The sequence below is a fragment of the Aethalodelphis obliquidens genome, unplaced genomic scaffold, assembly GCF_003676395.1.
Source record: "Aethalodelphis obliquidens isolate GAN/ISIS:26980383/991018 unplaced genomic scaffold, ASM367639v1 scaffold17, whole genome shotgun sequence".
NCBI lineage: Eukaryota > Metazoa > Chordata > Mammalia > Artiodactyla > Delphinidae > Aethalodelphis > Aethalodelphis obliquidens.
Genome location: NW_020837961.1, coordinates 16,642,185 through 16,659,421, shown reverse-complemented (window position 1 = coordinate 16,659,421; position 17,237 = coordinate 16,642,185). Strand labels below are relative to the sequence as shown.

Sequence of the window (17,237 nt, the reverse complement as noted above, 5' to 3'; positions counted from 1 at the left end):
TCCCAAAGTAGCTTAACACAGTGGTCCCTAAAGCCACTTTCTGAACTTCTTACATCAAGGACGATACTTCTGCAGGATTTTTAGCTGTTTTTCTTAAGAGCTTCATATATTACTAATGATTTCTCTTTATCTGTAAGAAAGCCTGCCCTGATTTCTTCAAAACCAATAGTGGACTAAAAGGAATAAGCAAAAAAAAATCCCACTTGAATCAACATTACTACCACACTTCACTGACATCTTTCCCCTATTTACCAATCACATAATGATCATCTGCATTAAAGAACCTGTATCAAGCACATCATACTAGAAGCACCTTGAAAGCAGTTAAACATCTTAAAACCATAAAATAGGTTTCCAGAGATTTTCAATTTATTTTAAGTTTTAAATATGAAAAAAGTAAAAGACAGGAAGCAAGTGAAGAAAATGCAAGTCACTATTAGACTCCCAAAGCCTTGCTGTTTCTTTGCTAACAGTGACAAAAGTCACACTTATTTCTTACCATTAACAATATCACCTTCTTGCAAGGGCCGTCTGTCTGGAATTCCATGGCAGATCACTTCATTCACTGAAGTACAACAAGACTTTGGGAAATTATAATAATTCAGGGGAGAAGGATAGCAATTTCTTGCAATGCATGCCTATAATAAATTAAAAATACGGAGAGAATAATCTGGAATGTGCCAAAGAAAAAGTTAATCTGTATACAATTAATCATTTTAAAATTTGAAAAATGTGGAAAATTTTGTTGTACAAACGCTCCTAATGAAGAACTTATTTAAGATTTTATTTTAGAAATACTAGTAGCTATTACCTTAAACAGTAGATAAATAGTAGGGTTTGTAAGTCAGACCACAGGCAAACCAGTTTACTTGATAATCGCAAAGGAAAAGAAAATTCACATATTTCAAATATTTACATAAACAGATGTCACTATATGAAGATTTTATTTTAGAATTACCTACTCCTTATTAAAAACATATTATTTAAATTTTAAATTAATGTGCACACTTAATGTAATTATAATTTCTTATATAGAAACAAGCCTCTATCCCTAATAATAAAATAAAAGTAATAAAAATAAAAATAAATACTAGTAATAATTAAGAGATGGTAAAGTATTCCCTGAGACATTTTAACCACTACATTCATGTGGAACAACAAAAGAACCTCTAAGAAAATGATCTGGTTCCCCATAAATAAGTCTTATTTTACTTGGATGTTTTTATACAGTGGTAGTCATAGCATACATAATTTCTCTTTCCACATTGCCACAGTCTTCCTACAAATAATTTTTAAATAGTTGCCTAGAATACACTTTGTGGAATGCACTATAATTTTATTGGCAATTCTAGTATTGAAAATTTATATTAGTTTCCTCAATTACAAAAAAAATATTATGATCAATAACTACATGCCTATCATTTTTCCTTATATTTAACGATATGCTTCTGTATTTCTTACAGCAGTATAAATACTAGTTAAGAGCACACAGAAGCAGATTGCGTTGACTGAAAATGCCAACTCCATTACTTACAAGTTGTGTAACCCTGGGCAACTTAACCTCTCTCTGCCTCAGTTTCCTAATCTGTAAGATGGAGATGACAGTAGCATCTATCTCATTGAGTTGCTGGGGAAATTAAATGAGTTAATAAAAGAAGCACGTAAAAGAGCACCTGGCCTATAGGAAGCATTCAAACTGCTATTAATGCATACCACATACAGCTGACACGAACAACCTGGGGCCACAGGGGGTGGGGGAAGGATGGAGGGGGAGGGGGAGGGGCACTGACCCCCTGCACAGTCCAAATTCCACATATAACTTTACTCCCCCAAAACTTTACTAATACCCTACTGTTGACCTTACCAATAACAGACAGTTTAACACATATTTTGTATGTGTTATATACTGTATTCTTTATATTACATAATTCTTTGTATTATATACTGTACTCTTACAATAAAGTAAGCTAGAGAAAAGAAAATACTACTCTAAAAATCATAAGAAAAAAAAGAATGCCACGTGGTGAGGCCAAAGAACTTTTTTTAATTTTTAATTAAATTTTTTTTAAAAATCGAAAGGAAGAGAAAATACATTTACAGTAGATATATATATTTATTGAAAAAAGATGAAAGATCTTTTTCATCACATGAAAAGATCCATGCAGGGACTTCCCTGGTGGCGCAGTGGCTAAGACTCTGCGCTCCCAATGCAGGGGGCCCGGGTTCGATCCCTGGTCAGGGAACTAGATCCCACATGCATGCCACAACTAAGGAGCTCACCTGCCACAACTAAGGAGCTGGTGAGCAGCAACTAAGGAGCCCTGGAGCTGCAACTAAGGAGCCCACTGCAACTAAGACCTGGTGCAACCAAATAAATAAATAAATACTAAAAAAAAAAAAAAAGATCCATGCAGTTCAAACCTGTGTTGTTCAAGGGTCAACTGTACTTTATAACAATACCTAAAAATCAGGATTTATAAAATTCCAAATAAAAAAATGTTCTAAACATTTTTATAGCTCAAGACACATTGTCAAATTTCCTTCCAAAAGGATAGTTCCAATTTACAATACCACCACCATGCAAAGGAGTACCAATTTCACCATCTTCCCGTAGGCAATGGACATAAACATCTTTAAAATACTTACTAATTTAGTAGGTCTTTATGACTTGCATTTGTTTGATTACCAGAGCAGGTTTAATTAGTTTTCCATGTGATTTATTAACTAATTATTGCTCTTCTACTATGAACAACCTAATCATATCATATATGTACTCATCTACTGTAGGGTATTTTTTTTTGTTTTTTTTTTATGATCATGAATATTTATTTACTAAAGGGTTTTAAGGTCTCTCTTTGGTAGATAAGCAATCTTTATTTTAAAAGTATACCTATACCATATTTACTACAAACATGTATCTGGTCTGTTTGTGGCCTTGTTATTAGATATAAAAAGGAAGATGTTTTCCTACTAATCTAGTTTCAGAAGTTATATTCTTTTTTATTTCAAAATATTTGATGCATGTGGTAGCGTGATTTACTTAAAGTGCTAATAAAGCTAATCATCTTATAAAAGCTAAACTAAAATGTTATGAAATGTGAGGTTTCAGAAACAAGATATTTCAAGCTTACCTCAGACCCCAATACCACAGATACTTAAAGATGGGAATAATGACTGTTGAATACTTTCTATATTTGAAACAAAGTGAAAACTTTGCTTTCAAATTAGCCAAGTGTAGATATTCAGAACTTAGGTTTACTTAATTTTTTACTTTAATGTTTTAGACTAAACATCTAACAGTATGAAAAAATTTTTCAAAGCATAAAATTAAAATTCTTACTAAGTGTACAGCATGATCTATTTCTTCAGTAGTTACACCTGGTTTAATCATATCAGCAGCAATGTCCAGTACTTCTCTGGCAAGCTGTAAAAGAGAAACACTTCATACATTCAAGAAGAAATGAAATAGAAATAGAAATCTGTACCCTTTGGACTAACTTAGATTTTGTAGGATATTGATAAGACGAACCTCACTTTGCATATTATAATCCTGAATTTTCAGTTTACAACCATTTGTATGTATTTCTAACACCCATTAATAAAAGTGTATGCATGTGTGTGTAAACATATAAATAAAACTGGGCTAACTAGAAAATAGCTTAATAAGTACGTCTGACTGATTTGTATGTGAAAATGTACATCCTAAGTAATCTAAACAATAATGAACTGATGAAGTTTGAAGCTTCTCACAATTCTACAACGGGGAAGGGAAGGGAGGGAAATAAAAGAATAGATGAATGATTTTCCTCAAAGAACCACAGAAAATAACTATTACATGTAGAATGGATGAACAACAAGGTCCTACTGTACAGCACAGGGAACTAAATTCAGTATCCTGGAATAAACCATAATGTAAAAGAATATAAAAAAGAATGTATGTATAACTGAGTCACTTTGCTGTACAGCAGAAATTAACACAACATTGTAAATCAACTATACTTCAAAAAGTAAATTTAAAAATAAAGTAAATATGGCTAGTCACAGTTTTACTATGTAACATTTGCTACTTTTATAAATGAGCAAATCATTGACTTCATGTGTTATGACTACTTAAACACGTTCTATCCCATGGGGGGGAGAAAAAAACTCTTACCCTACATACGAGTCGCATGCCTTCTATATCTTCAGATGAGAGTAACTTAATTTGAGAAGTACCCTTAAGAGCCTGCTCAGACTCAGACATTCCTGGTAAAGAAAATCAGTAAGTAAAACCAAAATGAACAAAAAGATGTAGTATATATTAGCATAATTATCCCCTAGATGATATAATAATAGTCAGGTCTCACTATTTCACACAATGGTATTTCATAATATGGGAGGGTCCAGGTCAGGTTTTCTGAAAAACTACTTGCAACATGAAATTTGCTAAACAAAATGAAAGAACACTTTTAAAGAACAAATTTCCAAATCTATGAGAAATCATTCAAGATGGAGTACTTATTATTTGCCCAGGAGTGTGTTAATAAGGTCAGTAAATGATTCACATTTGAAGAGCACCATACAATTTATAACTGTTTTCATGATCATCATCTCATGAAGCAAGTACATTATCAACAACTGATAAATTAATTACATTCATTTCTTTTTTGAAACCGGAACCTAAGTCAGTGTTTTTTAAATGGCAGCTTGTGCCCCTTTAGTGGCTATTAGTGGGCTATGACTAATATTTTTTTATAGTAAATAAATGGAATAGAAAATAATAGACTATATCATACAGGGTAAGTAAGCAAGTAAGTGCTGTTGTAAAATGTTTGACTGTTGATTTATACACACACACATACACACAGATCATGCTATAAAATACAGTTCTCTGGGTCATAGTCAAAAAAGTTGGAAAAATACTGCCCTAAGAACTTTCACTCATAAAATTAGCTTAATTGAAGTTATTCATACATTTAAAAGCATTAAAGCCAGTATAATAATTATTTCAAAATCTGACAAAAAGAATATAACCATAAACTACTCTTTTTATAAATGCTGATATAACAATACCAAATAAAATATTATCAAACAGAATCCAAAAAACATAGTACAGCATGACTTCAGCGAGATTCATATTGGAAAGGCAAGGATAGTTCAATATGAAACTATTAATATAACTCATCATAGCCACAGATTAAGTAATGAAAAATAAATGATCATCTAGAAGGATAATTCTGATACCATAGCCAGCGACCACTTTTACATGATAAATGTAAATCTCAAGCCAAGAACCAACATCATGGAATGCCCACTATCAGCACTAGTATTTGTAGCACTGTTCTGACAATACTAGCAGATGTACTAAACGAGAGAAAGAAACAAGACATATAAAATTAGGAAGAAAAGGAAAAACTCCTTATCAATTTCAGATACGATTATATATCCCTAGAACAAGGGAATACCTGGTAACTGACTAGAAATAAGAATTCGGCAAGTTGGCAGATAAGAAAAATATATAAAAATCAATAACTTTCCCATATATGAACAAGCAAAAAATACAGAAGATATTATATTCACAAGAATAACTTAAAAAGATAAAGTATCCAGGAATAACTTAACATTAAAAGGCCTAATGAAGGAAAGAAAAACATACCCTGTTCTTGGATAGGAAGACTCAATACTGTAAAGGTGTCAATTCTTCCAAAATTACTCTATAAATTTAATACTATCCCAATAAAAAATGGCAACAGGACATTTTTGGGAATCAGACAAGCTGATTCTAAATTTCACATGGAAAAACAAACATGCAAGAACAGCCAGGAAAATTCTGAAAACAAGGAAAGGCGGGGGCAACAAGGCCTATCAAGTATGAAAACACGATATAGCTGTAATAATTAAGAGTTTGGCAATGGCATATGATTAGACAGATGGGTTAATGAAACAGAACAGAATCCAAAAACCTAAAGACGTGAAGATTTAATATAGTGATACAGCTTGCATTTTAAATCAGTAAGAAAGACTAATTTTTAAAAATAACTCGTGATGTCACAACCAGATATTCTGCTGGGAAAAAAATAAAGTTGAATCCCTACTTAACTCCTAAAGATAAATAAGTTTCAGATGGACCAAAAATTTTATCACACACACTCAAGAAGCGTAAAACCATAGAAACAGAAGAAAACATGGGAAAATGTTTTTATAATCTCTGAACCCAAAAGGTCTTTCTAGGTCATAAAGCCATAGGCACCTTATAAGAAAACACTGATGAATTTTACTACAGAAGAATGTTGAAAGTTTGTCATAAACGTAATGTTACAAAGACAAAAATGTAACTGCTTGATTGGGAGAAAACATTTCATAGTACATACATCAAGAGATTATTTTCCTTAATATAGAAAGAGCATTTATAAGTCAGTATGGAAAAAACTAAGTAATCTAACTGGGGGGAAAAAAGTCTAAGGATATGAATAGACAGTTCAAAAGGAAAAAAAAATACAAATGATTTTTAAAAATATAGATGCTCAACCTTACTCAAAATGCAAATTAAAAAAACTGCAAAATACCATTTTTCATCTTTCAAATTAGCACAGATCGCAAAACTTGATAAGATTCTAAGCTGGGGAAGATATAGGAAAACAGGACTTCCCAGGTGGCTCAGTGGTTAAAAATCCGCCTGCCAACGCAGGGGACACGGGTTTGAGCCCTGGTCCGGGAAGATCCCACATGCCAGGAAGCAACTAAGCCCGTGTGCCACAACTACTGAAGCCCACGTGCCTAGAGCCTGTGCTCTGCAACAGGAGAAGCCACCGCAATGAGAAGCCCATGCACCGCAATGAAGAGTAGCGCTCCGCTCACGGCAACTAGAGAAAGCCCGTGCGCAGCAACGAAGACCCAATGTAGCCAAAAATAAATAAATTTATTTAAAAAGAAAAAAAGATACAGGGAAAGCGACTCTCATATGTTTTTATCTGGCAAAAAAATCTCTGAGATTTATAATACCTCTCAAAATTTTTAAAAATGCATGTATCCTGTGATCTAGCTATTTCACTTTAGGCAATTAACCTATAGAAATACTCTCAACATGTGTACAAATATGTAATTATAAGAACAGTTCCTGCAGTCAAATTGTTAGAAGTAAAAACCTGGAAATAATCTAAATATACATTAGTAGGAGTCTGGTTTAATAAATTGTAACATGTCCACATAATGGAATACTTCAGTCATTAAAAAGAAAGAAGTGGTTTTATATCGGATTATATGGAATATTTACAACATAAAATATAACAGAGCAAGGTGAAAAGGTGTATATAGTTTGTTCGTTTTGTGTATAATTGGGTGGGGGCGTGTTAATGTGTGTACACACAACAAATATCTCTGAAAAGTTCTACAAGAAATCATTAATAGTGATTACTTCTGGGGAAAGGTACTCACTTTTCACTGTGCAACATTTTATCCTATTACAATTTACCTTATCTATGTACTCTTTAAAAATACAATTTAAAACTATATTCAAGAATATTAAATACAGTGTAATGAAATTATACATCCTCAACAGTATTCTATCATTCAGACTCTTTTCTTCCAATTTATCTGAAATAGTGGAGTTTAACTAAATTTTCAAATTATATTCATAAGGACTTAATACAGTTCCTTTTTCTTTGAGAAAAAAGCAAAGGTAGCTTAGCTCAGTAGATTAAACCACATTCAACCATTTTTGACAAGCAAACTCAGTAATTTCACATAATCCAACTTTAGCCTATGCTGTAAAGTACCTATCTTCTCTGCATGTCTCACTATCATTAACCATGAAGGGAGAAGACAATAGAACCCACGCCAGGAGTGTTGAAAGTATTAAATGGAGTAATACATGTAAAGAGGTTGACACAGTGCCTGACACACAGTTATGAAAAAATATCAGTTATAGAATCATCAGCATCACCATTACTACTACTATCATCACCATTACTACTATTTCTATTACTGCTACAGTCCAGAGTCTTTAGTTAGGCATGCATTCAAGGCCTCCACCATCTGTTATTTCCTAAATGGATATTATTTAATTAAGGTTGGAGAACATGCTAAAATCAAAACTATTTTTAAAATCTAGAATTTGATATAACAACACTAAATACAATATTATGTTGAATGTAGCCTTTAACAGCCACATAAACAATGTTTTCAGAATTGATTAGATTTCTAATGAGAGGAAAGAATCTTTAATGCTCTCAAATGTTCTAGTGTGCCTTGAAAAAACATATTTACATTTATTGGAAATCCAGCACTGAAACTTTTCTACTAAGAAAGCACTCTTTTCCTCTGTAGTAGTCTGCAAGCCCACAAACTGAACTATGAAGAAACAGCATAGCAGAATTTACCTAAAGGGTGATCAGCATAGTCTGGTCTTTGAATATAACTTGGCACTGGCCTTGTTGGCATCTGAAAAAAAACGAAGAGGTTAGATGCATCCGATTCAAACATGAAAGTAACTTTCATTATTAAAATCTACTAACAGGGCTTCCCTGGTGGCGCAGTGGTTGAGAGTCCGCCTGCCAATGCTGGGGACACAGGCTCGTGCCCTGGTCCGGGAAGATCCCACACGCCGCGGAATAGCTGGGCCCGTGAGCCATGGCCGCTGAGCCTGCGCGTCCGGAGCCTGTGCTCCGCAACGGGAGAGGCCACAACAGTGAGAGGCCCGTATCACAACAGTGAGAGGCCCGCGTACCGGAAAAAAAAAAAAAAAAAAAATCTACTGACAAAGAAAATAAAAGTGGGGGAATAAACACCAAATTCAAAAGTTCATTCATTTCATTGAAATCAGGGGTCCCCAACACCTGGCCACAGCCACGTACTGCACAGCAGGAGGTGAGCGGTGAAGCTTCACCTGCCGCTCCCCATCACTCACAGAAGCGCCTGAACCACCCCCCAGACCCGGCCCCGTGGAAAAACTGTCTTCCATGAAACCAGTCCCTGGTGCCAAAAAGGCTGGGGACCGCTGACTTAAATGAAAAAAAAAGTTTTAAATGACATCTTAAATATCACAACATATCTGTTTTGTGAAGATCGAGCCTAGTGCTAATGCCACCCCCTTTCCCAGGATATGTAAGGAATGGGGAGAGTGACAGAAGCCATTAAAGATTTAAGATTACATGCAGACAAGGAAGGTGCCCGTGTTGTTCCAAACAAATTGGTGAACCACAATCAGTAACAAAATGATGTCTCAAAGTAAATGTACACCAATATGTTCCTGGACATTATCTCTGGGAGCTACAATTAAACTTTCTTATATTTTTGACATTTTTCCAAATTTTAAAAATTAAAGATGTATCTTTTTTTTTTTTTGCGGTACGCGGGCCTCTCACTGTTGTGGCCTCTCCTGTTGCGGAGCACAGGCTCTGGATGCCCAGGCTCAGCTACCATGGCTCACGGGCCCAGCCGCTCCGCGGCATGTGGGATCTTCCCGGACCGGGGCACGAACCCACGTCCCCTGCATCAGCAGGTGGACTCTCAATCACTGTGCCACCAGGGAAGCCCCGATGTATCTCTTTTATAAAATGAAAACAACAGTAAAAAGAATTTAAGTATTTGAGAATGACAAATAAATTTCAACTCAAGTCAATTCCTAGGTTAAGACTCTGAAGTCAGTCTGCCAAGAACGCTGGAAGGAACAGGAGTGGCAGAAAAGCCATATCAAACTTAAGGTAGAAGAATATCACACTGAAAACATTTTAGAGAAGTAGTAATATACACTACCATTATGTTGGCCTAAAAATATCTATTCTACCTCATTCTTTCTTAAATATTAAAGAATCCTTCATCTAAAATTTTTCTACTTCATCCATGATTGCCAATTATCCCTACTAACTTCTAAATAATGTACCATAAAAGTTAAAAAGCTAGAATGTAAACTTAATCCTGATCACATGATTCATAACTGGAATACAAATTATAAGTATCATTTTTAGGAAACTGAAAATTGGTTTAAAAGAAATGTTAAATTTTTATTACCTTATTTACTCACCAGTGGATAATGTGGTCTGAGTTTACCAGTATATCGATAACCTGCCCATGGGTCAGTGTTGGTATCACCTTCCACAGTCCAGGGAGACACAGATTCTCGCTTGGCCTTTTCATCTTCTGGGAGATGGACAGATGAATGAGAGAAAGAAACGCCTCAGTGGTCAAGCTACTGAGCAGCAGCATACTTTAACTATCACCATTTGAAAGCCAAGCCAAAGAGCCCAGGCACAAAATCCAGCAAACTTCTACCCTAACCTAAGTCACCAAAGCTACCGCTTTCTTGCCACAGCCCTATGACTCCTCAAAGATCTAAGTGTCTTGGGAGAAAAAGCCCAAACTAAACATATTCTCATTTTTTACACAATGTTGAATAGGAACAGCTCATAGCTGAACTCCTTTTCTCAAGTAAATACTAAATGTATTCTCTCTACAATGTCAATTTATAGGAAGCCTGCTTTTTGAAATACAAAATTTGAGCCTGGGGAAAACTTCCCAACTGAGAGCAGATATTACAAATGGATTCTGTGCTTTTACTAAAAGAACAGATTCTAAATAATCCCAAAGCAAATTTAAAGTAAAAAACAAAAACTTCTCACTTAGCTGATGAATGACTTTCAAGTCAACATTTTAAGTTGCTTAGAAAATTTGATGAGTATCATTTGCCTTTTTTTCAGGAAGGAGGTAACAGAAAGAAGTAGGTAATAGAAGGAAGTAGGAAAAGGCAAAGATAAGGGGAGGGAACAATCAATCGGAAGTTACTGAAAATTCATTAGAAAAATTAAGAACCAAACACACACCTTACTACCAGGTTAGTTAATAATATACAATGTTGTATTTACTGAAATACACCTAAAAATCTTCACACAGAACCTACCCTTAATGGTATCTGAGCACATTAACTGCAGTTCTCATCCAAAAACCAAAATAAAACTACTAACCTAAGAGTTTAAATGGCAGGAATTCAAATCCCTCCTACACCAAGTAGCAGCCTATACACCTCCCAATGCACACCAGTGTCTTCCTGATTATTGTAATGCTAGCACAGGTTTTAAAAGGCAAGCTCCAAATAATTTTAGAAGTGTACAAGGAAAAAACTCCCCCCTTTAAGCAATCTATTTAAAATTGATTTTGGACAGATGGAATCATGTCATCTTAAGCTAAAGAGGAATGGCGAAATGGGTGAAGGTGATCAAAAGGTACAAAATTCCAGTCATATGATAAATTAAGTCCTGGGGATATAAAGGACAGCATGGTGACTAAAGTTATCAACAACAAGAAAAAGACAATCTAATCTCATTTTCTCATTTTACACATGAGGAAACTGAGGCAATATGGTTCACATGGGCACAGAAATGTGGAAATGCTGCTTCCCAGTCCAGTACTCTCTCCAAAGAGCATGTGGTCAACTTGGGATTAAAAGGCCCTTGAGGGGCAATTGAAAAGAATGCAAAAATACCACCAATCCATTCACATTATTTTGGAAGAAAATACAATTATAATATTACATATAACGTAAAGGAATAGAGGGGACTTCCCTGGCGGTCCAGTAGTTAAGACTCTGAAGTCCCAATCAGGGGGCATGGGTTCAAACCCTGGTCGGGGAACTAATAAGATTCCCTCATGCCACATGGCGTAGCCAAAAGAAAAAAAAGTAAAGGAATAGAAAGAGAGAAAGGAAAGCTCTACTACACTGCTAAATTTTAGATATCTTTCTCCCCTATGAAATTCAGGAAAGTTTTCCTATTGACATTAACATTCACACGAAACTGTTTCTCATTCCAGGACAGAAATGGACTCCATTCACTGCCACTAGGGTCAAACATTATAGAAAATAGTTTAAAATGCAGGCCAACTTACACCTGCTTTAGCTGTGATTGCATCAAGCGCTTCTGTCTGAATCATAAACTTCAAGAATAATTTTCACCAGAAACAGGACAGAACAGCAATCAAGATGCAGGCTTTTTGCTTTAACATCATCCAAGGGAGGGTGAAAACGAAGGACGTAAAATCTTTCCTTCCTACTGATCTGGATTCTGAACCTTCCACAATCGATTTTCAAGAGAATTGAAAGCAGACCTCCAACAAATAATATAACCCAAAAGCTATCTAAGTAAGAATGAAATATGGCAAGCCCTTTTCTAGTCTCTAGGTATAATTTACTTAGGGAAAGTTTCTCTTCCGAAGTAAGTTTTTCTTAATGTAAACTATTTACGGATCAATTGATTCAAGCCCCTAAGTCCCAGACACATACGTAATAGAAACCTAATAAATATGAATTGGACTGGGGGTTGGTAACAAAATTGCATACTAACTGGTCTTTTTCAAATGACTGTGAAAGCACAGGACAGCATAAACGAACATCTGTAAGCTGTCTTTCAAACATCACAATGCAACAGGGCCAGGTAAGCTGCAGGTGGTGTCAAAGAGTGCCTGATACATGCAAGATCAGGTACCAAGTACAGCACACCTTTCTTTCTTTCCTCTTTAAAAGGTTCTGTGCAGGTGGCCCCAGCTGCCACAGAAGAACTGCCCATATCTAAGCTTTGCCTGGAACAGAATCTTCTGATCACAATCCTGGCTCAGTTCTCCCAGAGGTGATTATTACATGCCTACTGAGCACTTACTATGCACTGTACACACACCAAGCACTCTACATAGATTTGTTATTTAACACTCAAAATAAATGCATCATTTCGGCAGCTTGGAAGTGAGGCTTAGAGTAATCCGTGCTCACAAAACTTGGTGGAACCGGTTTTGAAATATTACCTAATACCTTCCCTCTGCAATCCAAAATTCAAGCACACTAATTTGGAAGGGTAGAAGAGTAGAATAAAAAGTATTATTTAGAGGTGTTTTTTTTTTTTTTTTGGCCGCGCTGTGCGGCTTGTAGGATCTTATTTCCCCGACCAGGGATTGAACCCAGGCCATGGCAGTGAAAGCGCCAAGTACTAACCACTGGACCGCCAGGGAATCCCACAGAGGTTTTTCTTTTGTGTTTTTTTTTTTTAAACGAGTTTTTATATCATATCTTTGGCTATTCAAAAGATACTTGTCGGGACTTCCCTGGTGGTGCAGTGGTTGAGAGTCCGCCTGCCGATGCAGGGGACATGGGTTCATGCTCCAGTCCGGGAAGATCCCACACGCCGCGGAGCGGCTGCGCCCGTGAGCCATGGCTGCTGAGCCTGCGCGTCCGGAGCCTGTGCTCCGCAACGGGAGAGGTCACAACAGTGAGAGGCCCGCACACCACAAAAATAAAAATAAATAAATAAATAAAAAGATACGTGTCAACCATGTCCACCTTTCACTTTAGGAAAATGGGAAGCAAAGAAACACACTGAGTATATCAGTGGTGAGTGTAAAAAGTGTAGAATAATATAGTATTGAGATGTGAAGTGCTACAACTTTTACAGATCAAAGGCAATGGTACTGTGTAAACTGTGGCAGGAGATATGTGTAAGAAATACGCACCCAAGCATCAGCATTACATGCATTTAAGGACTTGACAACCTAACTGGTCTTCTTTACTATGACACATAAAAAGTAAATTCTGCTCTTAAGTCATTTAACTCACACTTGAAATATTCCTAAGGCCTGATTAGCTTCTGCAACCAAGAAAACTCCTGGTCCAAATATTTCACTGGTGAATTCTACCAAACATTTACAGAAGAAATAAGACCAATTCTACACAACCTCTTCCAGAAAATAGAAGCGGAGGAAATGTTTCCCATTCTATGAGTCCAGGATTACCCTAATGCCAGATCCAGTCAAAGACATTAAAAGCAAATTATAGACCAATACCCCTCATGAACATAAATATAAATGGGTCATCTTTAATTAGAGATCAGTTCACATGAACTGTTTGCTACATTATTTCACTATTATTTCTTGGAATGAGGTGCTATCTTTTAAGATGCCCTGGTTCCTTCGTTCCTTCCCAGCCCAACATTCTTTTCCCCTAATCCCTTTCTCAATACTCTTCTTAGCCCTGGAGATCACCTTTCCCCACACCATTCCCTCCTCTAGGACTGTCATCCACAATGGTAGTTGGGTTCAATTTATTAGGGCGTGAAAGACACAGGGCTGGCAGCTGAGGGCTGACTCTACCCAACACAGCCCAAAGTGATCAAGAATATTAAGCTCACCCACTGAAGAAATCATCCCCTAAGATCCAAGAGGGCACAATCTGAAACATGGCACCATACCAAACTCTAGAGGTATAAGTAAAACACAAACCGTCTTAGTCCAATGCAGTAACAACTACTTAGGAAACACCAGCTGTTTAATTCTCTTGCAGTGTAAGTCATAATGAAATAGCTCTATCCTTAGAAACCCAATATTGAAGAAACAAGCACACTTCAATGAGTTGGCAAACACTTGCAGTAGAGACCCATTCTTTCTTTCTTTCTTTCTTTCTTTATGGCTGCATTGGGTCTTTGTTGCTACACACGGGCTTTCTCTAGTTGCTGCAAGTGGGGGCTACTCTTCGTTGCGGTGCACGGGCTTCTCACTGCAGTGGCTTCTCTTGTTGCGGAGCACGGGCTCTAGGCACACAGTCTTCAGTAGTTGTGGCACGAGGGCTCAGCAGTTGTGGCTTATGGGCTCTAGAGCACGGGCTCAGTAGTTGTGGCACACGGGCTTAGTTGCTCTGTGGCACATGGGATGTTCCCGGACCAGGGCTCAAACCCGTGTCCCCTGCATTGGCAGGCGGACTCTTAACCACTGTACCACCAGGGAAGCCCCAAGTTCTTTTAGTAACATACTCTTTCACCTCAATCCTTCAGTTCCCTGTGCTTTAAGTTCCTGAATATAAAATGTTAATAATTGGCTCAAAGAGCTCTAAAAATACCTAACACATTTGATATACAGTATTTAAAGTATAAGTGAATAAAATAAAATGGCATATTTAAACCTATCTCTACACTTTGCAGGTAGCAAATCCTGCCATTTATGCTTTTTAAACTCATTTATTCACATCATTTTTCCTCATCTCTAACCACATTTCCTCCCACAATAGCCTAGCATTTCCGTTAAATGTAGACGTCGCTTTATACAACCACAGAATATGTCTTTTTAAATTTTTATTTCCTTTTCCTTGAAATGGTGGTTAAACTGACCTCAATGAGATTTTTAAGGTATATACACATATAAAACAATCTACCAAACTTTATTAAATCAGCAAATTCCTTAAAAATATAAAGTAGATGAACTAAAAATACCAAGATCAGTAAGTTGAAAGAAAATCTTATACCAAGAACCACGTACTATCTGCCAATCCACCCGTAAGGATGGCAATGCTATAAGAAAAAAAGCCCTTGTCAATTTGCAAGTAATTGTGACGAGTTGTCCTGAGCTAGCCACACTAACGGCTTGAATTTATAGGATGAGTCGCGAAAGCAGAAAAGGCCATTCGAATCAGCAATAGATCAGTGTGGTTGACAGCAATAGCTAAAAAGCAGCCAATAGTTTCACTTTGTGGTGTCTCAAAAAGGAAAACTAAACATTAGACTGTAAGGAATAACATTAAAGCATCCAAAAAGCAAAGTGATATAATTTTGAGTTAGACAGCAACTGAAATTGAAACTAAACAAGAACAAAAGCGATTTGATTAAATGAAGCCAGATAGCTCGTGCGCCCTTGCCTACAACACACAAACGCTTCTAGCAAAGGAAAGCAGGTGCCAGATGCCAAAAGTTTAGGATGTCCTCTGGTATTGCTCAAGCCAGATCCCACTCGTGGCAGCCATCTCATGTTACATATGTGAAACAAGATTAACAGAGATATTAGTCACGTTTTATTTAAATGATTACATACCACAAAGAACAAAAAATGTCCTAATTCTAGCTTTTGGGATTATACCGTCAGAACATTCAAATATACGCTTTCAGAGCTGGAAGAATTCTTGTCTTCTGCACAAAGCCACTTCTAAGAAAAATGGTATAGAGATGTGTGACTTTACTTACTTGCTTTCTTATGTAGTAACTTGTGAGTAGCCCAGCTTCCTTTAAAACATTCCTAAAAGGAACAAACATGAAAATTAGTGTCACACTTTCCTTTCTTTTTTTAAAAAAAAATAAATTTATTTTATTTATTTATTTATTTTTGGCTGTGTCGGGTCTTCGTTGCTGCACACGGCTTTCTCTAGTTGCGGTGAGCGAGGGCTACACTTCATTGCAGTGTGCGGGCTTCGCTTTGCAGTGGCTTCTCTCGTTGTGGAGCATGGGCTTCAGTAGTTGCGGCATGCGGGCTCAGCAGTTGTGGCTCACGGGCTCTACAGCACAGGCTCAGTAGTTGTGGCGCACGGGCTTACTTGCTCCGCGGCATGTGGTATCTTCCCGGACTAGGGATCGAACCCGTGTCCCCTGCATTGGAAGGCAGATTCTCAACCACTGCGTCACCAGGGAAGCCCCCAGGCTTTCCTTAATTAGAAATATTTTAAAGAACTTTATATATAAGAAATAGTTATTGGAAACCTTATTTGTGAAAATCAACATCTGTAACTTCACTACATTAAATATTTGGAAAAGCTTAAAAATGATAATGCCTATTTTAAAACTCATTTCATAAAGCAACCTAATGGATTAGAGACCTAAATGTAAGACCGGACACTATAAAACTCTTAGAGGAAAACACAGGAAGAACACTCTTTAACATAAATCACAGCAAGATCTTTTTTGATCCACCTCCTAGAGTAATAGAAATAAAAACAAAAAGAAACAAATGGGACCTAATAAAACTTAAAAGCTTTTGCAAAGTAAAGAAAACTGCAAACAAGCTGAAAAGATAACCCTCAGAATGGGAGAAAATATTTGCAAATGAATCAACGGACATAGGATTAATCTCCAAAATATATAAACAGCTCATGCAGCTCAATACTAAAAAACAAACAACCCAATCAAAAAATGGGCAGAAGACCTAAACAGACATTTCTCCAAAGAAGACATACAGATGGCCAAGACGCACATGAAAAGCTGCTCAACATCACTAATTATTAGACAAATGCAAATCAAAACTACAATGAGGGGGCTTCCCTGGTGGCGCAGTGGTTGGGAGTCTGCCTGCCGATGCGGGGGGCGCGGGTTTGTGCCCCAGTCAGGGAGGATCCCGCGTGCCACAGAGCGGCTGGGCCCGTGGGCCGTGGCCGCTGGGCCTGCACGTCCGGAGCCTGTGCTCCGCAAAGGGGAGGCCGCAGTGGTGGGAGGCCCGCGTACCACAAAAAAAAAAAAAAAAAAAAAAAAAAA

The 17,237-nt window shown here is 36.9% G+C and overlaps 1 protein-coding gene across 2 annotated transcripts in view; it reads right to left on the bottom strand.

The window, feature by feature from the left end:
- METAP1 (methionyl aminopeptidase 1) overlaps positions 1-17,237 on the bottom strand; it is a 71,218-nt gene that overhangs the window by 19,908 nt on the left and 34,073 nt on the right. For both annotated transcript variants that reach the window (XM_027116966.1, XM_027116967.1), the window contains exons 2-7: positions 15,960-16,011; positions 10,001-10,116; positions 8,358-8,418; positions 4,154-4,245; positions 3,341-3,424; positions 500-638 (exon numbers count right to left, since the gene is read on the bottom strand). In XM_027116966.1, the coding sequence (XP_026972767.1) occupies positions 500-638; positions 3,341-3,424; positions 4,154-4,245; positions 8,358-8,418; positions 10,001-10,116; positions 15,960-16,011 (544 nt within the window). The remainder of the gene's footprint in view (positions 1-499; positions 639-3,340; positions 3,425-4,153; positions 4,246-8,357; positions 8,419-10,000; positions 10,117-15,959; positions 16,012-17,237) is intronic.